The 19,609-nt window shown below is 37.3% G+C and overlaps 1 protein-coding gene across 1 annotated transcript in view; it reads right to left on the bottom strand.

Moving 5' to 3' along the window:
• Window positions 1-19,609, bottom strand: part of ROCK2 (Rho associated coiled-coil containing protein kinase 2) — a 164,343-nt gene that overhangs the window by 59,153 nt on the left and 85,581 nt on the right. The window contains exon 4 of the mRNA XM_054474394.2: window positions 10,806-10,943. Coding sequence (XP_054330369.1) covers window positions 10,806-10,943 — 138 coding nt within the window. The remainder of the gene's footprint in view (window positions 1-10,805; window positions 10,944-19,609) is intronic.

Raw genomic sequence — 19,609 nt, 5'->3', positions numbered from 1 at the left:
TATGAGTACTGGCATATGAAAAGATACATAGATCAATTGAACACAATTGTACAGAACTGAGAACCCAGAAATAAATCCTTGTATTTATGATCAATAAATTTGTTGACAAAGGTGCCAGGGCAATTTAATGAGGGAAAAAATAATTTAAAAAAAAGTTTGAACAACTGGATAGCTACAGCCAAAAAGATAAATATTTTTAGACCCTTACTTCACACCATAGTCAAAAATTAATTCAAAATGAATTATAGGCCTAAATTTAAGAGTTAAAACTACAAAAATCTTAAAAAAAAAAACAGGAGAATATCTTAATGAACCTAGATTAGACAAAGGTTTCTTAGATATAACACCAAAAACGAAACTGACAAAATAAAAAACTGATACATAGTATTTCATCAAAATAAAAATTTTCTGGCTTGAAAGATACTATTAATAAAATGAGAAGATGAACCACAGGTTGGGAGGAAACATTTACAAGTGATATATATAGCATTGGTCATTAGGGAAATGCACACTAAAACCACAATGATATACCACTTAACACCCATCAGAATAGCTATACTAAAAAAGACAGAAAATAGTTAACTGTTGATGAGAATGCAAAATGGCACAACCACTTTGGAAAGCAGTTTGATAATGTCTTACAAAGTTAAACATAAATGTAGCAAACAATCAAGGATTCCACGCCTATGTACCTACCTAAAAGAAATGAAATATATCCACAAAAGACTAATAAGCAAATATTCATATCAGCATTATTCATTATTCATAATGGCCAAAAGTGGAAGCAATTCAAATGTCCATTAACCGGTAAATGAACAAATAACATGGAGTACATCTGTATACCGTTTCCACCCCAACTGGGTGTTCTGCAATGCAATTCTGACATTAACCATCAAGGCTTGGTATGAGATCCCACAAGTGAAGAGCTCAGTCTTCCACAAAATTTCCCTCACTTCAGAAATCAGCTGCACTTTGGGGATCCCCAGGTTCTCTACATTTTGGACTTACTGGCTACAAATTCAGGGGTTCCCACAACCTCCTCAGGTTTAACAATTTACTAGGATGACTCACAGAACTCAGCATAGTGCTGTATTTATGATTACAGTTTTATTATAAAGGATGCACACAGGACAAAGTCTGGAAGAGATTACAGAGCTTCTGCACCCTCTCTGTGTAGAATAAAAGTGCATTTCTCTCCTGGCACCAGAACATCAATGTGTTCACCACCAGGAAGCTCCACTGAGTGTCAGTATCCAGAGTTTCTATAAGGGCCCCATTACACAGACATGATTAATTAAATCACTGGCCAAATGATTAAACTCAATCTCTAATCTTCCCCCAACATCTCCTTCTCCCTCTCCCGGGAGGTCTGGCAGCTAAAAGCCTTAATCTTCTAATCACGTGTTTGGTCTTTTGTAGTGGTCAGCCCTCATCCTGAAGCTATCAGGAGGACACGTGAGTCACCTCACTGGTGTAACAAAGACACTCCTATCACTCAGGAAATTCCAGGGCTTTTGAAGCTCTGTGCCAGAAATGGCGACAAAGACTAGATATATTATTTATTATACCACACCATACAATGGAATATTATTCAGCACTAAAAAGGAATGAAGTATAACAAACGTTACAATGTGGATGAACCTTAAAAACAGTATGCTAAGGAAAAAGTACCAGATGCAAAACACAACATATTATATGATTCCATTTATAAGACCTGTCTAGAAAAAGCAAATCTACAGGGACAGAAAGCACATTAATGGTTGCCTGGGGCTCAGAGGGTAATAGGAAATGTCACTGAAGGGTACAAGTGACCACTTTGGGATGGTGGAAATGCTCTAAAATCAGATAGTAGTGGTGGTTCCACAATGCTATAAATTTCCTAAAACTCACTAAAGCATACACTTCACATAGATGAATTTTATGCTATGCAAATTATACCTCAATAAAGTTCTATTATAAAGTTGTCTTACAAAGGTATAAAAAGTTGCATACCTCAATAAAGTTGCATAGTTATTATACCTCAATAAAATTAATTTTGAAAACTTAAATGTGCATGTTAAAATGGTAAACACAGCCACTAGAACAACAGAAAAGAGATACCGTATATATTTTCCATCAGAATAAAGGCAACTCTAAATTTACCACAGCTTAAAAACAACTTTCAAAGAATCAAGTTAATCCAGAAATAATAATGTAGTTTTATTTATAAGAGAGAAAAACTGGAAAAAACCTGAATGTCCATTAATAGACAAACAGATAAATTGTCACATCTCCCTACAAGGATATATGTAATAAAAAGTAATAAAAGTAATAAAAAGGAATGAAATATTGATATACATCATGGATGAATCTCAAAACAATTTTGTGGAGTCAAATAAGCCAAATAGAATGGGAGTGAAGTTAGAGTAGATACTATAGAAGAGAAGATCCATGAACTTAAGGACATAGCAAAAAACTATACAAAATGAAGCATGCAAAGAAAAAAACACTGGTGGGAAAAAGAGTATCAGTTACCTATGGGACAACATCGAGCAGATTACACATGTGTAACTGAAGTCTGAGAAAGGGGATAGGGGCTTAGGGGACAGGATCTGAGACAGAAAAAACATTTAAAGAAATAACGGCCAAACTACCTCCAAGTTTAACGAACTCTATAAACCCATAATTCTAAGAAACTCCAATAAATACCAAGCAAGGTAAGCCAAGCTAATTAAAGTATTGTGTTACTGGTGGCAAGAATAGATAAATGATGCAGTGAGATACAGAACCCCAAAACAGATGGATAAATGAATGACAACATTAGGAGTTAATGTACACCAGTGGGGAACAGAAAGTTTTGTCAATATGTAATGTTGGAACAACTGAATATCCATATGGAAACACGTAAAATTGAATCCTTAAGTAACACTCTATTATAAAAAGTCCATTCTGGGCTGATCATAGGTGCTATGGTCTGAATGTTTTGTGTTCCCTCAAAATTCATATGAAATCTTAATGACGGTATAACACCATCATCCTAAGGTGATGGTATTAGGAGAAGGGGCTTTTGGGAAAATGAGTAGGTCATGGAGGCCACTTGAGTCACCTTGTTAGCATAACATGAAGTCAGCCATCATAAATGGGTTTACTGCCCTTGTAAAATAGGCCCAAGGGAGCTCATTCACCCCCTTCTACTATGTGAGGACACAGAGACAAGGTGCCATATACAACAAAGTGGATTCTCACCAGACAACAAATCTGCCAGCACTTTGATCTTGGACTTCCCAGCATCCAGAACTTTGGGAAATAAATTTCTGTTGTTTATAAGCTACCTGGTTTCTGGTATTTTGTTACAGGAGCCCTAATGGACTATGATAGGACAGATTAATAGGGAAAAAATAAAAGTCAGAAAGGTAACATAGCACAATATCTTCATGCTCTCAAGGTAGTGACAAATTTTAATGAACACAAAAGGCCATTAACCATAAAAGTTCGATTAAACTTTTACTGCATTAAAATTATGAATTACTATTCATCAAAACATACCATAAAAGGAGTCAGCAGTCAAGCCACACAGAGGGTATCAGAGCTCAGGAAGAGAAGGAGGACCATTCACGTGTGAGGATGGGTGCCATGGGATACCAAAGCCCAAGTGAGACAGAGGAGGGACGGGGTTCTACCCTGCCTTGACCTTCCTTCCAGCTGATGGCTGGAACTTGAGGAAACTACGATAAGCAGAATCCCACCCTAAATCTTATCAAGTGCCATCCTCACTGAAGTATGATCTTGAAGAAACTAAAATACACAGCGTCCCACCTTAAATCTCACTCAAGGGAGTTAATCCTATCGCCCATATGTGCATAAGACCAGAAGAATGGCTAATCTCTACCCCTTGCCTCCTTATAATACTAAACTCCCCACCCAGGGAGGAGCTTATTCACCATTTTGTTATCATGCCATGTGTGTACTACCATGATTTCTCACTGCACCTGCACACCTTGTGCTCCACCCTGCACATGTAATGACATCCAAGTATCTCATGCTTATTTATGTCATCACGGTTCTTAAAACAACAAAAAGACCTGTCCTCAGGGAGCCAGCTGGAGAACTCTCTCTCCAGTGCTCTCCTTTGTGTTCTAACATCACCCATGAATAAAGCCTTGTCTGGGACACTTTCTTGCCTCATTTCATTTTCTAGTGCCTGGGACCCTAGGAACCTGTGGTTGGTAACACAAACAGGGTCCAAAGGACATCCAAGCAAAGGGGCAGCCTAGTGGGGGATATTACAGCCAAGAAGGTTGAGAAGTCAAGGGAAGACTGAGGAAATGTTCAAAACTGAAAGAAAATAAATGTGATGTGGTTTGAAACTGGATCCTCCTGCTATAAAAGACATTACTGGGACAACTGGTGAAAACCTGATTGGGATCTGAATATTAATCAGTAATGTATCGATGTTAATTTCCTCATTTTGAAGCAGCATTTTTGGCCCAAATGTAAGCGCAAGGGAAATATCCATATTTCAAAATTGATTTGAACTTTCCAATCAAGGGGCTTCTTCTATCTAATCTCAATTAGAAATGATTAACATGTAACTATCAAAAGAAGAATTTTAAAATTTTCTGAAAATGCCTTCTCCAAGTGATAAATATGGTAAATCAAAATTATATGCTTGAGGTCAACATTAACAGTCATAAATAATGTATTAGCATGTACTCCTGATATGACAGCATGAAAATGGCACTTTAACTCTGCAGTCTTTCTCCCAAAAACCCATAACCCCAGTATAATAAGAAAAACATCAGACAAATTCCTACAGAGGAGCATCCACATCCTACAGTATAATTCATGTACTCCTCAAAATTGTCAAGGTCATCAAAAACAAGGAAAGTATGAGCAACTGTCACAGCCAAGAAGAGCCTAGGAAGACACGATAACTAAATGTAATGTGGTATTCTGGATGGGATCCTGAAACAGACAAAGAACATAGGTAAAAATTTAAAAAATCTAAATAAAGACTTTAGTTTAATGTATCAATACTGGTTCATTCATACATTTGTAATAACAGGGAAAACTGTATTGGGGATAGATAGGAACTCTATACCGTCTACTCAATTTTTCCATAAATCTACAACTTTAAAAAACATTCATATGTTAGTGGATAATTATAGTATGTGGCAATACCTAGCTGTGTGAAAGGACATTTTCACAGATGAATATGGAAAATATTTTTACACACCAGCATTAACAGATGAGTATTTTCACTTAATTTTGATGATAGGTATCACTAATTGTGGACCCCAGTTGAGCAAACACCCAGAAAAGAATTTCATTCTTGTCATTAGTAGACCTGTATTTTTAAATTGTATTTATTATCTCTTGAATTTTATCAATAAAAACTGTGCAGAAATTTGTTTTCTCATTATATAAATACTTATGTAATATCTTCAACTTTGCCTCTTAGGTTGCAAAGCCTAAATATTTACCATCTGGCCCTTTACCAAAAAATGTTTGCAATTCCTGGCATAACTGAAATGAGATTGGCCATGGTTGGTAATTGTTGAAGCTGGATGAACTGTACATGGGGATTCAATATACTTTTTTTTCTACTTTGGGATATGTTTGACATTTATCATAATACATTTTTAAAATGGAAAAAGGTATCATTAGGCTGGGTGCAGTGGCTCATGTCTATAATAATCCCAGTGCTTTGGTAAGCAGAGATAGGAGGAAGGCTTGAGGCCAGGAGTTCGAGACCAGCCTGGGCAACACAGTGAGAACCCAGTCTTTACCAAAGATGAGCCAGGGCATGGTGGTACATGCCTGCAGTACCAGCTACTTGGGAAACTGAGGTGAGAGGATTGTTTGTGCCCAGGAGTTTGAGGGTGCAGGGAGCCATGACCTTGCCACTGTACTAAATACAGCCTGGGCAACAGAGTGAGATGCTGTCTCTAGAAAAAAGAAAAAAAAAAGAATTTTTTTCTAGAAAGCTTTGCAAGTAAGTTCATTCAAGCCTCATGAAATGAATAGTTTACATTTTTTATAAACCATACCAAAGCACAGAAAAAAGTAGTATGCTTCCCTACTATGTCTATTAGAGTAGTCTTACCGTAATAAGAAAACCAAGAGCCCATGTTTAAATAATTAAATTAAATTAAATTAAAGGTCAAATCTCATTATGCACATAGATGCAAAACTACTTAACAAAATATTAGTAAATCAAATTCAGTATCCCACTTTTAAAAATCACATTATTGCAAATAGCATTTACTTTAAATTTTACACTACTTCGAAATCTTTTTCAGTGCACTATAAAAGATAAGCATATTTGCTTACTAATTTATATTCCTTATACATTAGCAATGAAATTTATATTCCTTATACATTGCTTAATGTATAAAATATAATTATATTATAAATTATGTATTATTTATAAAATTATATTATAAATTTATAAAAATATAAATTATATTTTTAGGCTTAATGTAAAGGAATATAAATTATTAATAAGCATATGAAAGATGATGAATCTCGTAAGTAATCAAGAAAGTACAACTTAACACAGTTAACACATTATTTCTCAAGCATGCAACTAGTAAAAATTTAAAATAGTTACAATATCAAGTATTTGCTAAAACTGTGGTGAAAGAGAACATCTATTGTACAAAGATAATGTAAACTTGTAAAGAAAAATTTTTTAACAAAGCAATCTGGTGCTATCAATCAAAATGTCAAATGTGCTTACCATCTGACCTAGCAATCCCAACGCTAGGAATCTATTGTAAAGAAAAACTCACACATGTATAAAACACAGACCTACAAGCACAGTTAATTACACATCAAGAGCAGCAAATGTTTAAGATAGGTCTGGAGCACCCTGTTACATCACACTGCAAGCAAGCTATGAAAGACTATTAAGGCTTCGTTAAAGGTTTCAGAAACCAACCTCATTCTGATCCCACTGGTCAAAGGTACCACAATTTAAGCATCAATAAGATATTCAAAGACTGAAACATATCAAACAGGTTTTAAGTCCATGAGTTCAAACTGATTCTCCCCCAAAACTGGTCACCCTTATTTTGAAAACTGGTAAATACAATAAAAGAATAAAGCATTTATCCTGTCCTTCCAGTGTGAACTGCACCGAGTAACTAACAAGTAAACAGATAAATATTTTTCTTCACAGAAGTATTCCAGTCACTATAACCAAGGAGGAATGATTGAACTGAAGTATCATTTTACAAACCTTAATAAATGATATATCAAGACACTGAGCACAAATAGCTGGTAACACACCAGATAACCGGACATTAGTCTTCTTATAGGTGGCCTATGAACCCGGCCTATGAAGTAGTCCTACACCATCCCCTTCCAAAGTGAAACCTGAATCTGATCAAGCCTCTATATCTAACAACCAATTTACAAAAATACAAGTGAGAGAGAAACATGTTAAACTACACCACAAGAAGACATCAGCAAAATCCAGGTTTCTTCAACCTGGGGACAAAAGTAAATGAAAGAAGAGGGAAACTCTCTACATTGAGAGATTTAAAAGATATACCTGAACTTAAATTTTTTTTTAATGCCAAAACTAAACTAAGGTGTTTAGGGGTACACATCTGGGTGACAAAACTACAAAGGAAAGCAAGGAAGCATTTGCCATAAAAATAAGAACACTAGAAAAACACAGCAAACTGGATATATAAATGGCTTTAAAAAGACAAAGTCCTCTCTACCCGCAAAAGAATAAAAGTTTTAAAAATATGTCAATATTTATCTATTGAATTCAGAAATCACCCTAATAATATATTTCTAAGAAATACAGATAGGCCGAAGATTTGACCTATTACTGTGGCTAATTTATATTAACAAAAATGAAAAGTGATATTTCTAACAAAATTATAGTAACTATGGGGGCATTAATACAATTAAATATTTAATAGTCATTTAAAAATAAGAGTTGAGATTTGGAAAACAAATAATACAATAAAATTAATTATAGGCATATCTGATGACTCATTAATTTCACTGCAATGTAGATTCCTAAAAGAAATGTGTGAACATATGTACCAAAATCCTTATGAAAGAATACTCAAAGCAGCATTATTCATTATAGTCAAAAAGGAGAAACAACACAAATGTCCATTAAGTGATGAATGAACGAAGTGTGGTACAACCGCGTAACAGAATACTATTTAACCATAATAAGAAATTAAGTGTTGATACATGCTATAACACGAATGAATGAATGTCAAAACATTAGGCTAGGTGAAAGATGTCACAAAAGACATACATACATGTTGTGTGATCTGATTTATAGGACACTTTCAGAATAGGCAAATCCATAAAGACATAAAATAGAATAGCAGTTGACAGGGGCAGGAGGGCAGGGGGAATTGGGGGAATAAATGCTAATTGGTCCAGGGCTCCTTTGGAGGGTGAGAAAAATGTCCTAAAATTAGGTAATGGTAATGGTTGTACAACTCTGTGAAAATATTCAAAATCATTGAATAAAACAATAAATAAAAAGAAGTCAGTCACTTTGACAAGTTTTCCCAAAAAGTCAAACATTTTATACACATAAATATAATGGTGCATGGAATGTTGTTCTTTACCAAGAGAGAGAAGCATATAAAGGCCACAATTATAATCGGATTTACTTTTTCAATTGTACTATGTTTCACTATTGGTTTGCTTCCTCAGATCCATTATCCCAATTACTTCAATAATCAGCAGATTTTCTTCTATCTCAATTAACACTTTATAAAGGTTCACATAGCAGAATTAAAGATCAAAGAATATCAATTTATGAAATAACCAGAAATGGCAATCTGCTACTATGAAAGCAATTTAAAGCTAAAAGTGAAACAAATACTTTATTGCAATCATTCTTTAATCAGATAAATTATCATGGTATGCAGGCCGGGTGCAGTGGCTCATGCCTGTAAATCCCAGCACTTTGGGAGGCCAAGGCAGGCAGATCACTTGAGGTCAGGAGTTCGAGACCAGCCTAGCCAACATGGTGAGACCCCGTCTCTCTACTAAAAATACAAAAATTAGCCAGGTATGGTAGTGAGGACCCGTAATCCCAGCTACTCGGGAGGCTGAGGCAGGAGAATCGCTTGAATCCAGGAGGTGGAGGTTGCAATGAGCGAAGATCGCGCCACTGCACTCCAGCCTGGGTGACAGAGGGAGACTCCGTCTCAAGGGAAAAAAAAAATTATCATGGTATAGAATTTACCATAGAAGTTTTAGTTTCGCTGTACATATCAGAATTTCTATTCACTGCCTACAATTTAAAAAAAAAGTGGGGGAGGGAGGAGTGAGGATCAACCTTATAAAAAAGCAACAGTAATGAGCTTCTAAATAACATGGTCAAAAGTGAGTTTTTTTGGGGGGAGCGGGGGTGGGAATCTGAACTGCCTTCCACAAGCAAGGTATCAAACTCCCAGATCATTTAAGCATTCTGAACAAGAACTGGTATATACCTAATCTTACTCAGGACACTTGTTCAAAAATGTTTGCAGATTTAGTTACTAGTATAAAAAAAATTTTTAGAGAAGCAAAGCTAGTGAGAAACATAATAGTAAAGAAGGCAAAGGCCAGGTGTGGTGGCTCACATCTGTAATTCCAGCACTTCAGGAGGCTAAGGCAAGCACATCACTTGAGGTCAGCAGTTCGAGACCAGCCTGGCCAACATGGCAAAACCCCATCTCTACTAAAAATGCAAAAATTAGCCAGGCGTGGTGGCAGATGCCTGTAGTCCCAGCTATTCGAGAGACTGAGGCAGGAGAACTGCTTGAACCTGGAAAGCAGAAGACGGAGTGAACGGAGATCGCAACACCGCACTCCAGCCTGGGCAACAGAGCAAGACTTCATCTCAAAAAAAAAGAATGAAGGCAAAGCAGAACCATAAATTCCTTAACCCACAGTCAAATAAAAGGCAAAATTAGGAGCCACAATATTGTAGAATTTTCTAAATGTTTATTGTAGGAAGTTTCTTGGTTTTTTTTTTTTTTTTCAAGATAGGCTGATTAATGTAACATAAACTTCTTTTTTTTTTTTTTTAGACCGAGTCTTGCTCTCTTGCCCACGCTGGAGTGCAGTGGTACAATCTCGGCTCACTGCAACCTCTGCCTCCCGGGTTCAAGCAATTCTCCTGCCTCAGCCTCCCGAGTAGCTGGGATTACAGGTGGGTGCCACTATGCTCGGCTAATTTTTTTGTATTTTTAGTAGAGACAAGGTTTCATTGTGTTAGCCACGATGGTCTCAATCTCTTGACCTCGTGATCCACCTGCCTCGGCCTCCCAAAGTGCTGGGATTACAGATGTGAGCCACTGAGCCTGGCCACACAAACTTTTTTTTTTTTTTTTTTTAATGATTATACTTTAAGTTCTAGGGTACATGTGCACAATGTGCTGGTCTGTTACATATGTACACATGTGCCATGTTGGAATATTAATATGTATATACCCTTCCAGATGATTCAATGAATTTACTATGTTCCTACTATGTAAATCACAAGAATAAGTGGGTATGAAATAATGGCATACTGGTATTCAAGCCAATTCTTTATAAAAGAATCAAGAAGAAAAAGCTGCAAGTAATACTTGCTTCCATACAACAATTTAAATAAGTATTACATGTCATATCTATGTGGACATACGGTTTTGGAACATTAAACAAATGTTTCGAATCAAATCTCCTAAAAATAACTGCACTGTTACCACGTAAATGAAGCATAAGACTTGGCACACAAAAATCAACTCATGAATAATAAAGCACTCATAAAAAAAAGGAAATAAACTTATAAAAGTTAGTATGCTTACCTGAACCACCCAGGGGCTATTGGCAAAGGCCATAATATCTCTTTCTTCCCAAAAAAAGGCAGAATCTGATCTTTTTATCATCTCAAACTTACTAAGAAGCTTCATAGCATAAACCTTCTGCGATGCCTTATGACGAACCTGTTGATTTTTTAAAACACAAAAATTAATACTTTCATGTTATGAGAGAAAGGTAAACAGATGATACTATAATGCTATTATTAAAGACTTCAGTTACAAAAAAATGGTCCTTAGCTAATAAAAAGTAAAAGCAAAACATTTTTAATGAAAGAAACAAAGGAGAACATTTCTAACAACCTAAGTATTCTATGAAATATGTAATATTTTAAACACTGAATTCAATATACAACTCTCTCATTTCAACTAAATGAAGGTAAATTCGTGAAGCTTCATTCTCTCATATTAAGCTAACCAACTTTAAGAATGAGGTATTGTTAAATAAGAAATTTAAAATATACGTCTACTGAAAAAAACCATTTATGTAAGTAGTCTGAAACATCAATGTATACACATCCCTCACTATCTGCCAGTAAGAACTTAATAAATTTAGATATCAAGGGATACCTATGATTTTGTTAAGTCACTCTTATTTCTCTTTAGGTGCCCTAATTAAAGGTTTTTGTTTGTTTGTTTGTTTTTTAGGAAAAAAATACTACCAACGATGAGGTCATCTGACCAATTTCTATGTTTCCAATTAGACTGCAAATTCCATAGAGGCAAGAAGACTGTCTATTTTTGACCACCCTTTTAATTCCAAGAACATAGCAAACTGTCCACCAGAGAGCCAATAAATATTTAATGAATGATTATAACAGTTAACATTTATTAGATAAGTAACAACTGCTAACACTAATACTTGGATGTCTAATAGGATGCCTAAAACTGAAACTCCTAATCTTCACCCCTGAATTTATTCCTCCCACAGTTATTCCCCATTTCAGTAAATGGTAGCTTCATCCTTCTAGTTGCTCTAGCTAAAAAACCTCTTTTTCTCTCAAACATCTTATCAAATTTATCTGCAAATCCTGTCAGTTCTACCTTCAAGAAGTTTCAGAATCCAACCATTTCTAACTACCTCCACTGATACCACCCTGGCTCAACATATTTTATTTCCATTTCCAACTTGTTTCCCTGCTGTCAGTCTCTCTTATCCACAGCCTAGTCATCCTTCTAGAATATAAACCATTTCCTGTCATTCCTCTGCTTAAAACCCCCTAACAACTTCCCATATCATCTCTGCATGTTCCCTCTGCCTGGAATCACCTTCTGTAGCTGGCTCAATCCTTCACTTCCTTAAATCCCTGTTCAAATCACTATCCCCTTCTGCTGCCAAGCATATTCCATATTCCATTCTCTGTGTCATGTTTTTGCTTCATCGTACTTATTACCATCTTACATCCCATTTTTAACTTATTTATCACCTATTTCTCAGCACCAGAATATAAACCCAATGAAGGCAAGGATTTCTGTGTTTGGTTCAACGTTTAATCCCCATTGCCTAGTATAATGTCTGGCACATAATAACCTTTCAATAAATAAATGCTGAAAGAACAGATTTACTAAGTACTTGGCATGTGCCAGGCACTGCGTGTTTTGATACATATATTATCTTACTTAATCTTCATTCCCAGTGAGGTATTATTTCCCCATACTACAAATGGGAAATCTGAGGCACAGAGACATCAAACTGCCCAAGGGCTATATAGATAGTAAGCAGAATTAACTCAAGATGGATTAGAGACTTAAATGTAAGATCTAAAACCATAAAAACCCTAGAAGAAAACCTAGGCAATACCATTCAGGACACAAGCATGAGCAAAGACTTCATGACTAAAACACCAAAAGGAATGGCAACAAAGCCAAAACTGACAAATAGGATTTAATTAAACTAAAGAGCTTCTGCACAACAAAAGAAACTATCATCAGAGTGAACAGGCAACTTACAGAATGGGAGAAAATTTTTGCAATCTATCCAGCTGACAAAGGGCTAATAACCAGAATCTACAAGGAACTTAAACAAATTTACAAGAAAAAAACAAACAACTCCATCAAAAAGTGGGCAAAGGATATGAACAGACACCTCTCAAAAGAAGACATTTATGCAGCCCACAAACATGAAAAAAAGCTCATCATCACTGGTCATTAGAGAAATGCAAATCAAAACCAGAATGAGATACCACCTCATGCTAGTTAGAATGGCAATCATTAAAAAGTCAGGAAACAATAGATGCTGGAGAGGATGTGGAGAAACAGAACACCTTTATGCTGTTGGTGGGAGCGTAAATTAATTAAACCACTGTGGAAGACAGTGTGGCAATTGCTCAAGGATATAGAACCAGAGGCCAGGCACAGTGGCTCACACCGGTAAACCCAGCACTTTGGGAGGCTGAGGCGGGCGGATCACCTGAAGTCAGGCATTCGAGACCAGCCTGGCCAACATGGTGAAACCCCGTTTCTACCAAAAATACAAAAATTAGCTTGGCATGGTGATGCACACCTGTAATCCCAGGTACTTGGGAGACTGAGGCAGGAGAATGGCTTGAACCTGGGTGGCTGAGGCTGCAGTGAGCCAAGATCGCGCCACTGCACTCCAGCCTGGGTGGAAAAAAAAAAAGATCTAGAACCAGAAATACCATTTGACCCAGCAATCCCATTACTGGGTATATACCCAAAGGATTATAAATCATTCTACTATAAAGACACATGCACACGTATGTTTACTGCAGCACTGTTCACAACAGCAAAGACTTGGAACCAACCCAAATGCCCACCAATGATAGACTGGATAAACAAAATGTGGCACATATACACCATGGAATACTATGCAGCCATAAAAAAGGATGAGTTCATGTCCTTTGCAGGGACATGGATGAAGCTGGAAACCATCATTCTCAGCAAATTATCACAGGAACAGAAAACCAAACACCGCAGGTTCCCACTCATAAGTGGGAGTTGAACAATGAGAACACGTGGACACAGGGAGTGGAACATCACACACCAGTGCCTGTCACAGGGTGAGGGGCTAGAGGAGGGATAGCATTAGGAGAAATATAGATGACAGGCTGATGGGTGCAGCAAACCACCATGGCACATGTATACCTATGTAACAAACCTGCATGTTCCACGCATGTATCCCAGAACTTAAAGTATAATAATAATAAGATTTAAAGGTAGTCTGCAGGCAGAATCTATACTATTTCTACATATGTTATGTACACAATTAGGATGATTTTCCCAAACAGGGCTAGATTACATCTGTCAACCCACTATTCCATCCAGTTGGTGCTCCTTTTTACTCAGAGTATGCCAGTTTTTGTACAACAAATTATATGGTTACCCTATTCAGGGACGGAAGAAAGAAGAGGAAATCACGCACCTGACCATTGTCTACAGGGTCCTAAATGATCTAGCCTATGTCCACCTTCCCAACTTAAATCTTGTCATTTTCTTCCCGTTGTTCATACTTCAGACACACTTATCTTCTCTCAGTTCCTCTAATATAACGAAACTTTCCTCAGGATCTTTATGGGTACTGGAAAGGTATTTAAAAACCCATCATAGTACCTAATTCAACCTCTCCCATAAGGATACTACCTCCTTATCCATTCAGTTTAAATATAAAACTCCTCAAAGAGGTCTTCTCTGACCACCCTAACTAAGAATTCACTGTTCTCAACCACAGAACCCTATTTGTTTTCTTCCTGGTAGATATCATAATTTGTAATTTTTGATGTTGTTTCTTTGTATTTATTGCCTGTCTCCCATAGTGGAATGTAAATTCAACAAGGATGGGGATTATGCATGCCTATTTTGTTCTCCATTATATCCCTAGTGCCAAGTACAATGCCAGCAATGGCAATAAAACAGGCACTCACTAAATATTTAATGACTCAATTAATATCTGCAAAAATGTATTTTACAAGTGGCCACACCATCAATTTCCAGTTTTAAAAAAGATTCAGCAGGTAATATTTCTAGTTATCTTCTGTCAAATACTATCCACATGTACAGCTAATACTTATATTGATGAAAATAAGGTAAACCAAAGATATGCTGGTGTCTTCCCCAGAGGAGACAGGGAAGAACCATGACACTTATCAGATACTCTATAAAATGCAATAAAATTTTAGAAAATCATAAAATGCTATGCCTCTTTAATAGAGAAAGTTTTGTTCCACCTCCAATAAAAGCCAGGTACAAAATTGTATTAGGGGAGTGGGTTTGAACAAATCACTAATGGAAAACACAAATAAGTCCCAGGATGACACAACACATTTGTATACTTATTACTCAGAATCATGCACTTCTGGCTATGACGAAGTAATTGGTACCAGCTAGCCCTCCCATTGTAAACAACCATCAAAAATGACAAAACACGCAAGGCAACTGTATTCAGGTTTCATAAAATAAACACAAGACTGTAATTCCTGAGAGAAGAGAAACTCACCAAGTCAACCCCATAATTGCCCAGAAACTCTGATAAAAGTCAATATTGCAACCAGTACGCAGCATGTAATTGCACGTTTCTGCTGAGTTGAGGAGGCAGAGATCAGAGTTTAAGACAAATGAAGCAGCTAAATTATTCTGGGCAGGAAACTGGAAAGTAAGGAGAGGGAGATCCCTAGAAGTCACATGTGTGTACTTGGCTAAAGGCTGGGCTACCCAGAAAGAAAGCAGTCCAGGTTTATTAGAGACCAACTGCTTTGGGGTTATGGTAAAACATAAACACTAGAGGTTAAGTGGCACTGGAAGAACACAGGATTTCCAGACAAGCAAAAGTAGAGAAGTGCACGTGCGGTGGCTCACGCCTGTAATCCCAGCACTTTGGGAAGCTGAAGCAGGAGGACTGCTTGAGCCCAAGAGTTTGAGACAGCCTGGGCAACATAGTGAGACCCTGTCTCTTAAAAAAAAAAAAAAAAGGTAGAGGAACCTGGCTAATTTCTTGGGTGTTCAGCTGACGCATCTTATGAAAAAGAACCAGGCTCTAAAGTAAGACCTACTCTAGCACAAACCTAACAAAACCTAATATTAAACCCTAAAAGATCCAAAGGGAAACACAGTTTGGAGGTTGCATACTACAAATTTAAAAGAACTTGGGGGCCGGGCGCAGTGGCTCACACCTGTAATCCCTGCACTTTGGGAGGCCGAGGCGGGCGGATCATGAGGTCAGGAGATTGAGACCATCCTGGCTAACACGGTGAAACCCCGTCTCTACTAAAAATACAAAAAATTAGCCAGGCATGGTGGCAGGCACCTGTAGTCCCAGCTACCTGGGAGGCTGAGGCAGGAGAATGGCATGAACCCAGGAGGCGGAGCTTGCAGTGAGCGGAGATCGCACCACTGCACTCCAGCCTGGGGGAAAGAGCGAGACTCCCTCTCAAAAAAAAAAAAAAAAAAAAAAAAACTTGGGAAACATCTTGATCTTTCCACACATCTACATTTACAAAGTGTAAAACAGCCTGCAAGAGTTAAGGATGAACAGCAAGTAACTGGACAGCCTATCAGAATGAAAATCAATAGTATTCAAAGAAAAATAACAAAACCCCAGTCTCCACCATACATCCACAAGGTACAGTATATAATTTAAAAATTACTAGATAGGCAAAAAGGAAAATGCGACTCATCATCAAGAAAAAAGCAGTCAATAGAAAATGGCCCCAAAAGATGTTAGATTCAACTGACAAATACTTAAAAATAGCTCTTATAAATATGTTCAAAGAACTAACGGAAAATATATTAAAGAAATAAAATATAGTCTTAATGAGTGAATAGAAGTAAATATCAACAGAAAAATGGAAACTAGGCCAGGTGCAGTGGCTCACACCTGTGATCCCAGCACTTTGGGAGGCTGAGGTGGGGGGATCACTTGAGGTCAGGAGTTCGAGGCCAGCCTGGGCAACATGGTGAAACCCTGTCTCTACTAAAAATACAAAAATTAGCCAGGCATGGTGGTGTGTGCCTGTAATCTCAGCCACTCGGGAGGCTGAGGCAGAGGAATTGCTTAAACCTGGGAGGCAGGGGTTGCAGTGAGCCGAGATGGTGCCACTGCACTCCATGCACTCCAGTCTGGATGAGAGAGTATGACTCCATCACAAAAAAAAAAAAAAAAAAAAGGAAACTATATGGAAGTCAGTGAACTTGAACACAAATCAATCTGAAAAATAAAGACAAAATGAATAAATGAAAATGAAGAGACTCAGGGGATTCCAATACCGTTTTAAACAGTCTAAAATATGTGTAATTATAAATGGATTAAATACTCCAATTAATAAACATAAATTATAAAAACTGATTAAAAAGCAATTATAGTTCACATACTTATATATAATAATTATATATTGATATGGTTTGGATTTGTGCCCCCACCCAAATTTCAGGTCAAATTGTAATCCTCAGTGTTGGAGGGAAGGGCCTAGTGGGAGGTGACTGGATCATGGGGAGGGACTTCCCCCTTGTTGTTCTCCTGATAGTGAGTTCTGATGAGATCTGGTTGTTAAAAGTGTGTGGCATTCTCCCTCTTTGTTCTCTTCTTCCTTCTCTGGCCACATAAGACATGCTTGCTTCCCTTTCACCTTCTGCCATGATTGTAAATTTCCTGAGGCCTGCCCAGCCATGCTTCCTGTACAGCCTGCAAAACTGTGAGTCAATTAAACCTCTTTTATGAATTATCTAGTCTCTCAGGTAGTTCTTTACAGCAATGTGAGAACGGACTAATACATATATCTAATATACATATTATATATCAATATATACATAAGTTATATAGTTTAATTATGAGGTCAAATGACTTGAAAACAAATGAATGGAGAAAGATATACCATGCAAACTGCAAGGGTAAGAAAGTTGGCATGTAAATAATAAAGCAGACTTCAAGGCAAAGAGTATCATAAGAGATAAAGAAGGTAATTTAGATAAAAGGGGTAATTCATTACGGAGGCATAACCATTCTAATTACGTATGCATCTTCAATAAATGAGCCTGAAAATTAATAACATAAAAACTAACAGAACTAAGAAAGAAACAGACAAATCTATACCTTCAGTTGGAAATGTTAATACCCCATGGTCTTAGTTCAGGTTGTTCAGAGGTTGAATTACGCTCCAAGGTCACCCCGATCAAAATTTTTAATGCAGGGATAGTAGGCTAGGGATTCTCAGTATTTGATAGAACAAGCAAACAAAACATCAGTATGGATATAAAGAAAATATAGCCCAAAATGAAAACTGCCTAAACAAATTATAATTACAAAGATTATATTAATAGATTACATCACTTCTCATTTTAAAATATTTTGAAATTTGGGAGGTTAGCCTAGGCAGCTACAGCGGCGGAGGAGCAGGGGCTGGTATGTGCTGGGCGGCGAGAGCCTCACGGCGGAGGAAGACAGCGATCAAAAGGCCGAACGCCTCAGAGAAGAGCTTGTGGCCACTGTGGAGTCCCTGCTGGGCCCTTTGGGGCTTAGAGGTGCGGGCGACGGCAGAGGCGGTGCTGGCAGCTGCAGTGGCGGCGTCGCGATCAGCTGTCGGGGTTATTGCCGACGCTTCTGTCAGGTGGTTGAAGATTACGCTGGAAGATGGCAGGTCCCTTTGCCACAGCTTCAGGTTCTTCAGATTGTACTTTGTTGTTTTACAACAGCCAGTGCATCATTCCCAGATGAATGTGAGCACGTACAACATGTTTTGAGTAGCCTTGCTGTGAGTTTCTTCGAGTTGCTGCTGTTCTTTGGAAGAGGTGAGTTTTATGAAGAGCTCTTAAAGGATATTCTTGGATCATTCCAGGAATACCAGAATCACCTCCGCAGATATGGACATGTGAATCTGGGACTGGTGACTCGAATCATTAGAGATGGCGGCCCATGGGAAGATCCAGTGTTGCAAGCTGTCCTTAAAGCTCAGCCAGCATCTCAGGAGATAGGTACTTCAGGAGATTTGAAATCAAACCAACATTCGTAATAAGCAAATACACTTTCATTTACTAACTAGAGCAGTAATAGTGATTTTTCTTCATTTTATAATATTGAATAATGGAGTGATGTATTTTCAAGTGAAAAGTGTTTGTTTTTCTAACCTGGCCCACAGTGATTTCTGACACCAAGTTTGGTACATTTATTTATCATAATAGAAATTCTGAGGGGTAACACATCTACTAGATGTTATTTATTTACAGAAAGTGTATTTTTGTCACTTCAGTTATATTTTTAAAATCTGTTTAAGGAGGAACTTTTTTTTTTTTTTAAGAAACAAAAACTCTGCTTTTCATGAAAGCACATGGAATCTCCCTTCCCTTACACAGGAAACTCTATGAGGGCTGAAACTGTGAATTTTTGTCATACTACTGCATAGCTAGCCCAATGATGGTACAGAGTAGATGCTTAATATAATGACATGGTGAATGCATGAGTGAATAAGCGACTAACTGAATGAATAAATTTGAATTCCAAATACCCTAGAGCAGTATTTCCCAAACTTCATGCATTAGAAGTTTTGTCTCATACCCTTAATACCTGCGTATTTCTTTGATATCACCTCCTGTCCAATCTGATTTAACAATGGTCCTTTGTAAGCCAAAATTTCCTTTCAAGGCAGGAGGCTTTGTCAACTGCTCTTAGTTAATTCTTTTTTAAAATGTTCCCCATATTATTCGTGAACCCCAGAACATTCTGAATCACCAAAACTGTAGAATGCAAGCTTAGCAACAGTGAATAAGCACAAAAGTGTAGAAAACATTTTAAAGTGTGGAGAGAGCCTATGGAGTTCAGTTATGAGACAGCCAAGGGGAAAAAAACA

Source organism: Pongo pygmaeus, chromosome 12 (genome assembly GCF_028885625.2).
Source record: "Pongo pygmaeus isolate AG05252 chromosome 12, NHGRI_mPonPyg2-v2.0_pri, whole genome shotgun sequence".
Classification (NCBI taxonomy): Eukaryota; Metazoa; Chordata; class Mammalia; order Primates; family Hominidae; genus Pongo; species Pongo pygmaeus.
The sequence above is the reverse complement of the archived record's forward strand: the minus strand, read 5'-3'. Positions and strand labels throughout refer to the sequence as shown.